Source organism: Canis lupus, chromosome 5 (assembly GCF_003254725.2).
Source record: "Canis lupus dingo isolate Sandy chromosome 5, ASM325472v2, whole genome shotgun sequence".
Lineage (NCBI taxonomy): Eukaryota > Metazoa > Chordata > Mammalia > Carnivora > Canidae > Canis > Canis lupus.
The window spans coordinates 8,285,175-8,300,736 of NC_064247.1; the positions used below are offsets into that span (position 1 = coordinate 8,285,175).

The following is a 15,562-nucleotide window of genomic DNA, read 5'->3' on the forward strand; positions in this document are numbered from 1 at the left end:
TACCTATGAGTGAGATCATATGGTATTTGTCTCTCTCTGACTTACTTCACTTAGCATAATACCCTCTAAGTTCCGGGGCACCTGGATGGCTCAGTTAGTTACATAGCTCCCTTTGGCTCAGGTCATAATCCTGGGGTCCTGGGATCAAGCCCTGCATCGGGCTTCTCTGCTCACTAGGGAGTCTGCTCCTTCCTCTCCCTTGGACCCTCCCCCCTGGCTTGTGCTCTCTCGCATGCATGCACACTTTCTCTTTCAAATGAATAAAAAGCATAATACCTTCTAGTTCTATTCACATCGTTGCAAAAGGCAAGATTTCATTTGTTTTGATGGCTAATATTCCATATGTAATGGAATGGATATATATATATACATATATAATGGAATGGATAAAGAAGACATATTTATATATCTATTTATCTGTCGATGGACATCTGGGCTCTTTCTGTAGTTTGGCTATTTTGGACATTACTGCTATAAACACTGGGGTGCATGTGCCCCTCTGAATCACTATTTTTGTATCCTTTAGATAATACCTAGTATTGCAATTGCTGGGTTTTAGCATAGTTCTATTTTTAACTTTCTGAGGAAATTATTACATAATATATATTATTATATTTCTGAGGATATATTATGTGACAACAATTTTGTGTTTTTTTAAGACATATAAGGTTTTCTTTCCTCTTTGTTCTCAAGTGCATCATTTATTCATATAGCCACTTTCACTTTCTGATTAGGGTTTAGATTAAAATGTTTTTCATCCTTTTATTTTAAATAGCTCTACTGAGATATAATTCTCATAACATACAATTCACCTATTTGAAGTGTAAATTCAATGATTATTTATAGATTCAGATACTGCAACTGTCACCACAGTCAATTTTAGAACATTTCATCATATCAAAAAGAAGCCACCTACTCTTTAAATATCACCCTGCCCTCCATCCGTGCTCCAGTCCTCGGCAACTACTAATGTACTTTGTCTCTAACAGATTTCCCTCTTCTGGACATTGTGTATGAATGGAATCATCTAGTATGTGGTCTTTTGTGACTGGCTTCCATTATACTAAGGGTCTTTCATATCACAGCACGTTATCAGCATTGAATTCCCTTTTACTGGCAAGTAGTATTCCATTGTATGAATATGCCATGTTTTGTTTATCCACTTGATAGTTGATGGACATCTGGTTTATTTCCACCTTATGCCTATTATGAATACTGCTATCAATATTTGTTTGTAAGTTTCTGTGTGGACATATGTTTTCATTTCTCTAGGGCACATCTAGAAATGGAACTCCTGGGTAAGATGGTAACTCTATATTTAATTGAGGAACTGCCAGCCTGCTCTGCATTGTCTGCACCATTTCACAATCCTAGGAGTGTATGAGGGTTTTAATTTCTCCACATCCTTGTCAACACTGAACTATCTGACTTTCTTGACTCGAGCCATTTAAGTGCATGTGAAGTTGGTGGTTTTGATTTACATTTTTCTAGTGACTACTGAAGTGAAGCATCTTTTCATGTGTTCATTAGCCACTTTACTTGGAACAATGTCTATTCAAATCCTTTGCTATTTAAAAACTGAACTGTCTTTTTATTATTAATTTATAATAGTTCTTTATGGTTTCTGGATACTACACCCTTAGAAGGTATATGAATTGCTAGTATTTTCTCCTGTTTGGGGGGAACTGTCTTTTCACTTTCCTTATAGTGTACTTTGAACCTAACAGCTTTTACGTTTGGTAAAGTGAAGTAGATCTATTGTTTCTTTTGCTAGTTGTGCTTTTGGTGTCATATTTTTAAAAACTGCTGCCAGATCCAAAGTCATGAAGACTGAAATCTATTTTCTTCCACAAGTTTTATAGTTTCAGCTCTTATATTTAGGTCTTTAAACCATTTTGAGTTAATTTTTGTATACGGTATGAGACAGAGGTCCCATGACCTCTTTAAAGTCTACTAATTAGGGACACCTTGGTGGCTCAGTGGTTGAGCATCTGCCTTTGGCTCAGGGCATGATCCTGGGGTCCCAGTATTGATTCTTGCATCGGGCTCGCTGTGCGGAGTCTGCCTCTCCCTCTGCCTGTGTCTCTGCCACTCTCTTTGTCTCTCTCAGGAATAAATAAAATCTTAAAAAAAAGAAAACCCTACTAATTATTTACAATATTCTACATTAGTAACAATTTATCACAACTAAGGACAAAGAAATGAAAAGAGGAAGTAAAAGGTACTAAGTTTCTGAAATGAATCATGAACCAAGAGGAAATTACTTTTAAGTGGCTCTCTTTTAGGCTAATTCTTAATGACACTTTTTCCCTATAGGTCCTAGGGCCTAGAAGGAGGGAGTGGGAACCAACTGTAATTACTTTATAATAAGTTATATTTTTTCCAAAAAATATACAATTTATTAAGATTTAGAATATGCTCTGGCTACTGTATTATTTTTAAATATATCTTAAATGAACTCTGATTTTTTTTTTTAAAGATTTTATTTATTCATGATAGACATAGAGAGAGAGAGAGACACAGGCAGAGGGAGAAGCAGGCTCCAGGCTGGGAGCCCGATGCGGGGCTCAATCTCGGAACTCCAGGATCACGCCCTGGGCCAAAGGCAGGCGCTAAACCGCTGAGCCACCCAGGGATCCCCTGAACTCTGATTTTTGAAGGCAATCTGAAGACAATGCAAGAAGGCCCTTATCATTCATGAATTGGTATCCAACTAAGTTTGATAAACAAGACAAAATTCCTTATAAATATTTTGAGTGATCATCTTTAAAAGGAACATTAAAAAACCAGTGTTGGGACACCCGGGTGGCTCAGCGGTTTAGCACCGCCTTCAGCTCAGGGCGTGATCCTGGAGTCCTGGGATTGAGTCCCATGTCCGGCTCCCTGCATGGAGCCTGCTTCTCCCTCTGCCTATGTCTCTGCCTCTCTCCCTCTCTCTGTGTCTCTCATGAATAAATAAATAAAATCTTTAGAAACAAAAAATAAAGTGTTGCTTCATTTAAAAAATGATAAGATTTACCTCCAATCTTTTTGGGGTTCCCTAAAAAGACATGAATGCCAAGGAACAATACTTTTATAGTAATGAGTATAGAAAAAGTAAATTCAAAAACACAAATAATGGGACAGTGGTCTCATTTTGGTATATATAAGGCCACAACACCATTAACACCATCATCTCACACAGAAAGACAGACACATATACACAAATGGATCAAGATAATTACCCTGAACAGGGTCCATAAGCAGACCTTTTGCAGAAGAACCAAATGTTATGCATGCAAATCAGTAAACCACAGGGGTACCTGGGTGGCTCAACTAGTTAAGCCAACTCTTGATTTCGGTTTGGGTCAGGATCTCGGGGTCGTGAGATCAAGCCCCATGTGTGTGGAGCCTGTTTAAGATTCTCCCAGCAACCCCGCCAAAATCTATAAGCTCAAAATGAACAACCTTACTACATTCAGCATGTGTGTCATGGTTTCCCCGAAAATATCAAATGCCAGGATACACAGGAGGATACTCACAGGTGAGAGTTTCTGGATAAGGTCATGGGCAACATGGACAAGGTTCTTGTCTTCATGGAGACATTTCTGAAACTTTCTGCTCTCCTCATCTTCTAGAAGATCAAAATCAATGGCAGCATCCAGTAAGGCCTGAATTAAGCCCTTCCAGGATTTCAGGGCTGGAACCTGAGGTGCAACCGCAGCACTAATGCCTGTTCCGATCACCAGAACAAGTTCTCGGGGCTTCTTAGTTTTTAAGCTTGGAAGCAGCTTCCTGATAAAGTCAACCAAATGAAGAGGATTAGGAACATCCAACAGATAAGAGGGACATGGAAAGGCTGTCGAAAATCATGGATTTCAGCTACCATTTTCGTCATTGCAAAGAGGACAAGTACCAGTTTCTGAGACCTCTCCTGAGTATCTTAAGCAAGATGACCAGAATATTGGAATGGTTGGGTGGCTCAGTGGTTGAGCATCTGCCTTTGGCTCAGGGTATGAGCCTGGGGTCCTGGGATTAAGTCCCACATCGGGCTCCCCACAGGGGGCCTGCTTCTCCCTCTGCCTATGTCTCTGCCTCTCTGTCTCCCATGGATAAATAAATAAAAATCTTAGAAAAAAATAAAAAAGAAGACCAGAATATTGTGCCAGAGCTTGCAGAAAAACCTGTATCAGGAATCCTTAAAGGCAATCTTAAAGTCAATTTTCTCCCTCAAAGTTCTCTCAACCTAAGAAAACCCACTAATAGTAGGAAAAGATCCAATTAAATTGCAGCCCAGCTGAGTTCTACTAACTAAATTATATTTTAAACCAATGTTAAATTTCAAAAAACATGGATTCCAGAGAGAAAAGAAATACATACAAATTAAGTTCCTATTTTGAGGGCAGCCTGGGTGGCTCAGTGGTTTAGCGCCACCTTCAGCCCAGGCTGTGATCCTGGAGACCCAGGATCAAGTCCCACATCAGGCTCCCTGCATGGAGCCTGCTTCTCCCTCTGTCTGTGTCTCTGCCCCCCACCCCCACCCCCGTGTCTCTCCTGAATAAATAAATAAAATCTTTAAAAAAAGTTCCTATTTTGAGAGATATAAAACAAGAGATGAAAGAAAGCCAAAGCTAAGCCCAAATTTTGCAAACACTAATAAGATAAAATTGAACATGACTAAAACTGAGAATGAGACAATCAAATATAGGAACATATTTCACTTTTTGTTCTAGATACCTTTAAGGCAAAAAAAAAAAAAAAAAAGAAGAAGAAGAAAAAGGAGAAAAACAGAATTCTGAAAACATAGTGTTTCACATTACCTAAATAAACAAAGAAATAACTATTCAACAGCTATGACCAGAAGCAGAACATAGTCCTTTCTTCCCATGACAAGCACAGAGCTCTGTCTTGGAGAACTTGGCACAAGTTCTGTGTTTCAGTTCTTCATCCTCCCCCCGCCCCCCACCTCAATCTGGAAACATGTTAAAATCTGCTTGACATATGTTTACTCACTTTAATTTTTGCTAATAGCAGGTGTTTTCTCAGATACTGCCTTTCTCATTTTTTTGTCAAAATCAGAGAAAAAGGATTTGGATTTTGGCATAACATAAGAAGCCATACTTTAAGCCTTGGAAAACCTGTTTTGGGGAAACAAACTTTAGAACTGCCTTCCCTATTTCCAACTCCTGCCTTCAGTCATTTGACAAATATGAAAAACTTATAAAAGTACCAGACACTGTGGTAGGCACTAAGGATGTTTCTATGAATAAAATGAAGTTCCTATCTCAAAAGTTTAGTCTACTGGAAAAGACTAATAATAGATATTAGAAGCAAATGATGAAAAAGAGTTTCAGTTCAAGGCAATCAAGATATTGAAACACACACAGAAATATATACTCACAGAAAATTTCTAAAAGGATTCAAAAGAACTGTAAATAGTGGCTAACTCTGGGGATTGAAGAGAATAATGGTTTTTTTTTTTTTTATAAATAAAATCTTTTTTTTTTTTTATTTTTATTTATTTATGATAGTCACAGAGAGAGAAAGAGAGAGAGACAGAGGGAGAAGCAGGCTCCATGCACCGGAAGCCCGATGTGGGATTCGATCCCGGGTCTCCAGGATTGCGCCCTGGGCCAAAGGCAGGCGCCAAACCACTGCGCCACCCAGGGATCCCCGAGAATAATGGTTTTTACTTTTCACTTGACTGTGCTGTATTATTTGACATTTTTGCCTCATCCTTTATAGGCTTAAGGTGTAATGTAATGTGCCTAATTTAAAATTTCCAGTTAAAAAGGAAAAAAATAACAGTTGTGTTTCACTTCTGATTCTTCCTAAAACCACTAAGTAATTTTTTAGAAGGCATAAATTCATAAAAATCAGAACAGGAAAGGATGACAGCAGACAGCACAGGTCAACAGAATTTTAGGAGTTGTAGAGTAAGAGCTGATTCCCTTTATAGAACTTTGGGAATGTTCTAATATATCTGAAGGTGGAAGGGCAGGTGGGGCCAAAACACAAAATTGTTGCATGGCCGTATAAGAAGCAGTTAGAACTCTAGACTGGAGGCTTGCTTTCCAGAGAGGTTGAACCACAGGGTTCTGTATTTGAGAACACTGTGCACAGCTTGGGAAACGCAGGTAAATGAAAGCCAGTATGTGAAAATATATTTTTTTTTAATTTTTTTTTTAATTTTTATTTATTTATGATAGGCACACAGTGAGAGAGAGAGAGAGGCAGAGACACAGGTAGAGGGAGAAGCAGGCTCCATGCACCGGGAGCCTGATGTGGGATTTGATCCTGGGTCTCTAGGATCGCACCCTGGGCCAAAGGCAGGCACTAAACCACTGCGCCACCCAGGGATCCCAAGTATGTGAAAATATTAAGACTCTCCCCTGCCTCCTTTTCCCAGAGGAAGACTCTCAGATCTTGGCAGTCAACCTTATACCTGTAGCTTACTCCTCATCATCTTCTTTTGGGGAAAATGGCCAGCATGAGAGAAAAGACCCACAAATTCTGATAGGTGGGGATTCCTCAGCTACAGAATCTGGCCCATACTTGACACCCACGGTGAAGCCCATCAGTGACCAAGTCCTTGATGCATATACAGATTTTCCAACTTGTCTCTTTAGTCTCTTAAATATGAGCAAAGAAAGGTCACCTTACATTTGAACAAAGCCTCCAATGTGAGAGATACACTTAAACAAACTAGCAGATAGAAAGGAACCTGCAGGAAACAAGCGACAATACGGAAAAGCAAAACGGAAAAGAAAACGGTCTCTCGTACAGATTTTTAAAAAAGAGGCACCTGTGAAACATGAACAGAATGCTATAAAAAAAACGGATGGGCAAACAGAAAGATTTCTTGGAAATTAAGAACATAATAAAAAATGTTAGATTGGAAGAAAACAAAAAGTCTTTGACAAAGTAGAAGGATAAAAACAAAAGCAATAGAAAAATATAAGAAAACTGGAGTCTTGGGGCACCTGGGTGGCTCAGTTAAGCACTGGACTTTTGATTTCGGATCAGGTCATGATCTCAAGGTCATCAGATCAAGCCCCGCACTGGGCTATGTGCTGGGTATAGAGCCTGCTTAACACTCTCTCTCCCTCTCTCTCTCACCCCCCAACCCCTTGTGCTCTCATACACACTCTGTCTCTCAAAAAAAAAAAAAAACTAGAGTCTTACTGCAGAAGGTCCAACATCTGAATACCAAGAGTTCTACAAAGGCACAATATAGAAAAAGTATAAAGGAAATTATCAAATAAGAAAAAAATTTTCCAAAGTGAATTATCAGTAGCCAGCCTGGAAGGGTGGCTGATATCTAGACTGATAATCTAGACTCATACGAAGGTATACCAACTGTGAGATTTTTAGGTTGCTAAGAATAAAATAACTATTCTTATGAGCTTCCAATGAGAAAAGCAAAGGTCATATAACACAAAAGATTTGGAATCAGAAGAGTCACTATTCTGGCAGCAACACTTAGCTGCTAGCAGAGAATGAGCAATAATTTCCTAACTCTAAGGACAATGATTTCCTATCCCAATTCTACACTCAGCCAAATCATCAAATAAATGGACAGATATAAGGACATTTTCAAATGTCTCCAAAAACACTTCTCTGGTGAATCCTTACTAAGGAAGCATACTGAGAGTGTTTTTCAGCAAAACGAAGGACCACACCAAAAAAGGACAAGACAGCATCCAGGAAAGAGAGGATCCAACACAGGAGACATGTACAAGGAATGTTTGGGGTCATGGGAAAGGAAAGCGGCAACTCTCAGCAATGTAGCAGGCCTGGAGAACAGGAGTCCAGGGGAGGACACTCCGGAAGGAAAAGTCCATCAAAGAAGTCAACTAGTAAATTACTGATGGGTGTTAGATATCTAAGAGAGGTACTCTTCTGTTCCAGAGTGTGAAGAAACTGACAGGTACACACAAAACAAAGCAAACAAAAAACAAAAAAACAACAAAAAAGGAAAGAGATAATCTTTAATAACTTGGAGGGAAAAATGGACAAAAAAGTATAATCAAGACACTGTTAGGCTCTGCTATAAATACAATTCATACAGTCATATATGTAACTACTAAATAACTGACAACCAAAAATTGGGATATAAAACACATGGGGGAAGAGTATTTGCTGTGTACGTGGTGGCGGCAGTATGTAGGGAGAGGTTTCAGGAGAGCAAGCCTAATCCTAATCTTCCTTAACTGGAAAATAGATAAAACCAAAAAACTAAAGAATAGCAGTATATGCACAGCATTTAAAATATGAATGCAGGTATTAGAAGAAACAGATAAAAAAGTTGAAAGTGATTATCTCCAGAGAGGGACAAGGCATTATAAGCTTTGAAGTACTGACTTTTAAATTATGTACATTTATGATCCTGATAAAAATAAAAATTAAATCCAAAATAAAAACAATTTTTATATGAAGGTCAATATTAATTTGTAAAAACAACTGGGATGTAGGGCAAGTTTGTTATTTTTTGTCATCTACCATTAATGGTAATTTACTAAATGTTCTCGGATTCCCTTCCCTTGTTTACCTGGGCTTTTTGGTGGGGGGTGCGCCATCACTGAAGAATCCAAGAATCTTGTCTATATCAGAGGCCTGGCTCCCTGTAGAAGCCATCCAGTTTCTAAAATAGATTAAACACCACAGACCACAATTAGATCTGTAATATATACCATTCAAAATAGCACACACATTAAACAGTTTTCACGAGGTGTATACCCTAAAGGTGTTCTAGAGGTATTCCCTGCTCAACAGAGATTCATTAATTAATGAGCATGCCGAACTTAAAGAATTAAATTCATCTCAAAGACATTAACCTTGAAATTATGACTTTGGTGCTCCATACTGTCATCCGGTTTCTGTTCCTGAAGGCTCTTCCTACCCCCTAACACCTCTCCTCAAAACAAAACAAAAATCAAGGTCAATTCATGTCAATTACTGGCTATCACTTTGTGAGGCCTAAGAGACACCTGCTATTCTCCCTTGATACAGGCTTGGGAAGACCTAGAGGATAAAAACAATCCGTGGATAAGTGTGCTAATAGCCCCCAATTACCATTTACTATCAGCTAAAGAAATCACTTAGTCAAGAACAGAACAATCAATACTAATTTGCTGATTGTTAGATACTCCTTGTTGCTGAACAACTGTGTCCTCACAGGCAGTGAGTCATGTGTCCCTAGCTGAACAGAGTAGACTCTGAGACACTGTGATAAATGGGAAAGGTATTATCAAGCAAAGATCCATGAAAAATGGCCAGTTATGTTCAGGTGATGGGATAACTAGCAAAAGTAAGAGAATTACATGGATTAGAATGAAAATCCCAATGAGAAGTTTTAATTGCTCAAAATTTTAGCGAACTTGCTAACTCTAAGGATCATTAATTCAAAAATAGCAATATTTTGAATAGTGTGTATACACACATACACACATATACAACAAAAGACAATACATAGTACCAGAGTCGTGGTGTTTTATTATCCTTTCATCATCAATGTTTAAAAATAACTGGGGTTGCCTAGGTGGCTCAGTTGGTTAAGCATCTGACTCTTGTTTTCAGCTCAGGTTGTGATCTCAGAGTCTTGATCTCATGGGTCATGGGACTGAGTCCTGAGTCCAGCTCTATGCTCAGCAGGGAGTCTGCTTGAGGTTCTCTCCCTCTGCCCCTTGCCTCACACATCCCCTCTCTCTAAATAAATAAATCTTTAGAAATAACTGAATCACTACTGATTATTCAGGTTTACAATTTTATTAGACATTTTTTTTCTTTATGTAAACATCTTCTAAAGTTTGCTGAAAATAATTTTTCTGGTAAATAGAAAGGTTCAGTTCCTTACCTCAATTACTGCTCCACACATAATGGAATTCTTTGATATCATTATCATTAGGAAAACAGGAATCTCAAAAATCATAAAGTTAGGAAGTAGGCCATCTACCTGGTCAAATCTTTGATTCCGTTGGTGAGAAAGCTGGGGCTCAGAGAAGGCACATGAATTACTTAACTCAGTAAGTTGTGCCTTAATAACCAATGGAGATTTCAGTTACACATACATGTTCTTAAAGATAGGTCTATTAATTAGCTTAAAAGACAGTATATACTCTTGGGCTCTAAACCCAAATTACTGAGCCAGAATCTCAAGAACCTTCAGGAAATTCTTATGATGAGGCAAAAAAGAAACACCCAAATGAAATACAATTTTTCTGCAACCCAGTTATTCTGTTAAATGTAGGATATTTAACATAGGCATACCATCTGCCATCCTCCTTTCATTTAAGTCTATACATTATTTATTACAGTCAACACCATTCCAGTTTGCTAAGAGTTAATCCATTAAAATATTAAAATATTTCCATTAAGTTTTAATCTATGTGAAGTCATTTCCTAAAGTCTAGTTTATGCTCTAGATTGGCGTGGTAGAAGAGTGGTGACTTCTACCATATATGGGACAAGCCCTGAGCTTGGGAATAGTTTTTAAAAATATGCAATAAAAATCATGCATGCTTCTGTTCTTTCCTTAAATATGGTTCTATAAAGCCATCATCTGAACAAATTACACCCACCCATGAAAAAAATACTCCGTATTAAGAAAGATTAATCTTTAAGTATAAAGGAAAGTAATTTAATGTTCACCAAGTTTTGAAGATGGACATCTTCAGAATTCAATGCTCGGTTCAGCTACTAAACCAGAATTTTAACAAACTCTTAGTGTTTACCACATGCCAAACCCGATTTACAATACTATCTCATGTAATCCCTATAACCTTGTGAAATACCATTACACCCTACGTTAGGGATGAGAAAACTGAAGGACCAAAAGGCTGGGTGCCATAATTCAAACCAAGGCAGTCTGCCTCCCAAGACCATAGTCTGAACCATTCTATTTATTACAACCTAAAAATGTTCTCCAAGTATTGGCATCTCACCTTTCTGTTTGTTTTAATCTGTAGGCCAAAACTATCAAAAAAAGATCCCACATTCCAGACAGATGCACTCGAAATAATTCTGTGCAATGCTTAACAGCTGCTATATGACCAGGCACTCTGCTGATGTAATCATGGCACTCACTTAAATTCAGAAACTGAATAAAACAGCTTTTTCTGGCGACAAGTGCTATTTGCTCTATACCCCCTACCAACCACTAATCTACCTAGACCGATCCTATCACTCCTGGAAAATATGCCAGACCACTTTTGCTGGATTCTAACAGATGGTAAATTCTTAATGTCTACACCTGAATACTAACTAATAAGCTTCTTCTTCTTCTTTTTTTTTTTTTTTTTTTACAGAGTCAACTATTCTGAAGGTCTGTTCATTCTACATAACTTGAGAGAATTAAATATGGCCAACAACTCTCAACAAGTTGTTACGGCAATGTTTTGAGTCCTCTTATTTAGGGACTGAATAAGAAATTCAGTATCACCACATTATATTTGATTATATACACATCCTGTTTTGTAACAGGATAACATCTTTCCTTCAGGCTAATGGATGCCTCATATGCTACAATCTTATATATACACCCCGGTGGCATCAAAGCATAAACCGTATCTTATTTCTTCTAGAGTACTGTTTCAGAAAAAAAAAATCCACTTTAGTGTTTACCCTAAACAACATGCAGTTACTTATAAAAAATTTCCACACCGATTGTGAAAATCTTACAAAGAATTCCCAACAAGCATCAACTAGTTCACACGTTAATTTCTTCATGTGATCACTATTCAAGGTTTTCATTTCCGTGGGACTTGCTCTGTGGGAATAGCAGAGGTAGGAAAAACTTTTCTGCCACAAGAAGACAAAGACAATTATGTGGCAGTATCTTTGTTACTACAATTACTGCTAAAGTAACCAAAAAAAAAAAAAAAAATCCCTCAAGACCAAGAGAATTCAGCACAATAAAAGTCAGATATTTGGTAAGTTCTGAGAAAAGTAAGAGCAGCCTCATTAAATTTTGTAAGGCCCAAGTCTGCATATAAGATAGGACACTTATACTTTGAAACTTGTCAGCCTGGCAGGAAATAGAATGCTTCCATCTGGTGAATGAAAGGGAAAAAAATCAAGGCAAGCATTCTGGGAAAAATCCATTAAGAAACACGAAAAAAGGACAAGCGGGAAGGGGGTGGTTATAGGACTGAAATTAAATCCACATAAACCAGAGAACTTATGCCTCTGAAAACATTAACAAATCGCTGTAGCTCTTGCTTTCCTGGCATCTTGGTGCTGCAATGATAGCAAAATCGAATTCCTTTTCCCACTCAAGTATCAAGAGTGAGGTCACCCTGTGCTTCCAGTATGTGGTGTTCAGCTCAAACAACTGCAGGCCACAAGGAACTCAGGATAATACGTTTTGGATATGGGTAGATGGAATAAATCAAAAGGAGAAAAGTTCTGATGATGGCATTTTTGCTTGGAAATAAAAAATCTACAAATGACTAGCTTGAGGAGGCCTTTCTTGACTTAAAAGATCAGTTGTATTTACAGCAAGCTTTCCTCTATTCTATTAAAAATAAATAAATAATGGGGTGGCTCAGTCAGTTAAGCATCTGCCTGTGGCTCAGGTCATGATCTCAAGGTCCTGGGATCAAGCTCAGGATTGTGCTCCCTCCTCAGCGGGGAGTCTGCATCTGTCTCCCTCTGCACCCCCCCTTGCTTGTGCTCTCTTTCACTCTTGCTCTCTCTCCCCCAAATAAATAATTAAATAAATAAATAAACAAATAAATAAATAAATAAAATAAAATCTTAAAAAAAAAATCCAAAATGGTATCATAATGTACCCAACATGGGGTCGGGGGGGAGACTGTGACTAGAATAAAGACTGGCGTATTTCTCTGGCATAAACACATCAAAGGGTTAACTTCATTTTTTAAAGAAAAAAAAGAGAGTCATCCTCTGACTTGGAAGAAACCAAAAATCCCTCTAGTTGTGGCTTTTGGACTAATTCCAACACATCTGGTTTCCAGCAGCTATGGGGGAGAGAGAAAGGAAGAGATATCCAGCATAAATACTACTAAAGCAAACTCGACAAACTTGTTGACAATTAACAAACCAAATGTTTTACTCAGATAGTTGATGAATTCAGTTCTATAATGTAGACTGCATCCTTTCTGATCAGTGTATAAATCAAATTTTCCATTTTCTTCCTACACACACACACACACACAAATGAAACCGATATACAGGAATTACATCTACATGTTGCTAGGGCTGGATTCCTCTGTGTACCCAAGACTTGACGCATTTCCTCTACCTTTGGTTAACTCAGGTTGCTCTTCTACATCTTAATTTTATGCGCCTGACATCCTCTATCTTCTGTCAGGTAACATCAGCATCACACTTACTTCCTGAAAATCAGCTGTAACGTAGTCACTGGTAAAATGCCACATTGATACTACTCTTGATATTTTATTAGCAAACACTGATGCATATACAAGAAGTATACGAATGACCTCATCAGAGGTAGGTTTCTGAAAGACTTTAAAGAATGAGAAGTTTACCCCAGATTCTAGAAAGTATTTTAATTCAAGTCCTAAGATCAACCACATCAGTATTTTGGGCTAAAGAGCTCAGATGTTGTTTATAGCAGTTATTTCCAATTATAAAACCAAAGTAACACATAATGTGTAGGAACAAAACTGATTTAAGAAGGAAAAGCAGGATGCCTGGGTGGTTGAGTGTCTGCCTTCGGCTCAGAGTGTGATCCCAGAGTCCTGGGATTGAGTCCCATATCATGCTCCAAAGGAAGGCTGCTTCTCTGTCTATGGCTCTGTCTCAGTCTATCAAATAAATAAAATCTTAAAAAAAAAAAAAAAAGAAGGAATAGCAATACATCCACATTATGATTTCATTTGAATTAGAAGTTGGTGACTAAAGATGATGTTACCATGCAAAGAATGATAACTTCCTTTCTTTGTCCCTGCTTTCCCTCCTGTGAAGCTTCTGAGAAAGGTATACCCTGAAAACAAGGACACATGCTGCTAAGGAGGGACACTTTTTTTTCTTTTTTTTTTTCTTTTTTGGAGGGACACTTTTAATATCTTCCATGTATCAAGTAGTATAATCATACAATTTCATCCCAAATGACACAGGGTATTCATTGAAAATGAGATTAAATACATCTTCAAGGACATGATTTTATGATCTAGGGAGTCCTTGAAAACTAAATCCCTCCTCGGAAGACAGTGTGGGTTATGTATGGCAATACTGTCAAGGGCTTACTTTTCATGCCAAAGGAGTACACACAATACTGCTACATACAAATGCAGATTCATCCAAGTTTGGGCAATCCCAAAAGATCTCATCACTATGGAGAATCTATAAATTAAAATTTGACAAGGCTTAAAGAAGGGCAGACTTTTCTGCCATAACAAAAATAAAAATGTTATTAAGAATATCCTAGTTTCCACCCCTTTTCACTTTCTTGACGATTTCTGACTCAAACAGTACTGAGTTTGACAATTTTGAAAAAGTTGTATTTTGACAGCATAAAGCTTGGCAAATGTTATGATTAAAGACCCTAAGTGTACCTGAATGTTAACAGTGATTAAGTGAATTCACCGTCAATCTGAGGTGAAACACCTCAGAGGTCCAGACACTGTGGTCATGGAATCCAACATTAAACAGCAAAACCAGGACAGAATATAAATTACAAAGTAAATTTGTTTTACAACTATTCTTAGAGTTAACTAAAAGGAAAAAAAAAATGTTCTTCAACATTAAGATAAAAAGAAATCACTCAAGTCCAATTTATCCATTACTTTCAAGTTCATGTTCAGGTACATAGTTATCTTAAACAGATATAACAGATAAAAAAATAAGGCAATAGACACCATCTTAGGTTCTTCATTATGCTTAAAACTCAGTTATCAGGGACACCTGGGTGGCATCTATCTTTGGCTCAGGTCAGAGTCCTGCATCAGGCTCCCTATAGGGAGCCTGCTTCTCCCTCTGCCTATGTCTCTGCCTCTCTCTGTCTTTCATTAATAAATAAATAAAATCTTAAGAAAAAAACACAAAAAACTCAGTTATCAGAATACCCAATGAGTGACATAACAAACTTGCTTTGAGTGTATTCAATTTCTTTTAATCTTGTCCTATAACAGCTATAATGTCTACTAAACGTAAGGTTCTTAAACTTCCCACTTAGAGAATGGCAATGGAGGGGTGCCTGCATGGCTCAGTCAGTTAAATGTCTGACTCCTGATTTCAGCTCAAGTAGTGTTCTTGGGGTCATGGGATTGAGCCTTGCACTGGGCTCTGCACTCCACGGAGAGTCCTCCTGGGATTCTCTCTCTACCTCTGCACCTCCCAACCACTCTCTTGCTTGAGCTCTTTCTCTAATAAATAAATCTTAAAAAGAAAAAAAAAAAAAAAAAAAAGAATGGAACTAGAGGCTTAAAGGTGTGACAGTATTTCCTTTAAAAGAAGGTAAAAAAAAAAAAAAAGAAGGTAAACTACTAAATTTTGGGGTGATTCACATGTAGTCCTATCTGGAAGAAGAGGAAAAGCCCTGCAATTTTTTCAGAGAAGAAAGTACAGTTGACCCTTGAACAACATGGGAGTTAGGGGC

General features: G+C 37.9%; 1 protein-coding gene across 4 annotated transcripts in view; it reads right to left on the reverse strand.

Annotated features, from left to right (window-relative positions):
- FAM118B (family with sequence similarity 118 member B) overlaps positions 1–15,562 on the reverse strand; it is a 46,700-nt gene that overhangs the window by 16,247 nt on the left and 14,891 nt on the right. For 2 of the 4 annotated variants that reach the window (XM_025464983.3, XM_025464984.3), the window contains exons 2-3: positions 8,531–8,623; positions 3,522–3,774 (exon numbers count right to left, since the gene is read on the reverse strand). In XM_025464983.3, coding sequence (XP_025320768.1) covers positions 3,522–3,774; positions 8,531–8,616 — 339 coding nt within the window. In that variant the 5' untranslated portion in view covers positions 8,617–8,623. Of the gene's footprint in view, positions 1–3,521; positions 3,775–8,530; positions 8,624–8,816; positions 8,907–15,562 lie in introns of those variants that run through there. The other 2 variants (XM_025464979.3, XM_025464980.3) reach the window with 2 other exon arrangements.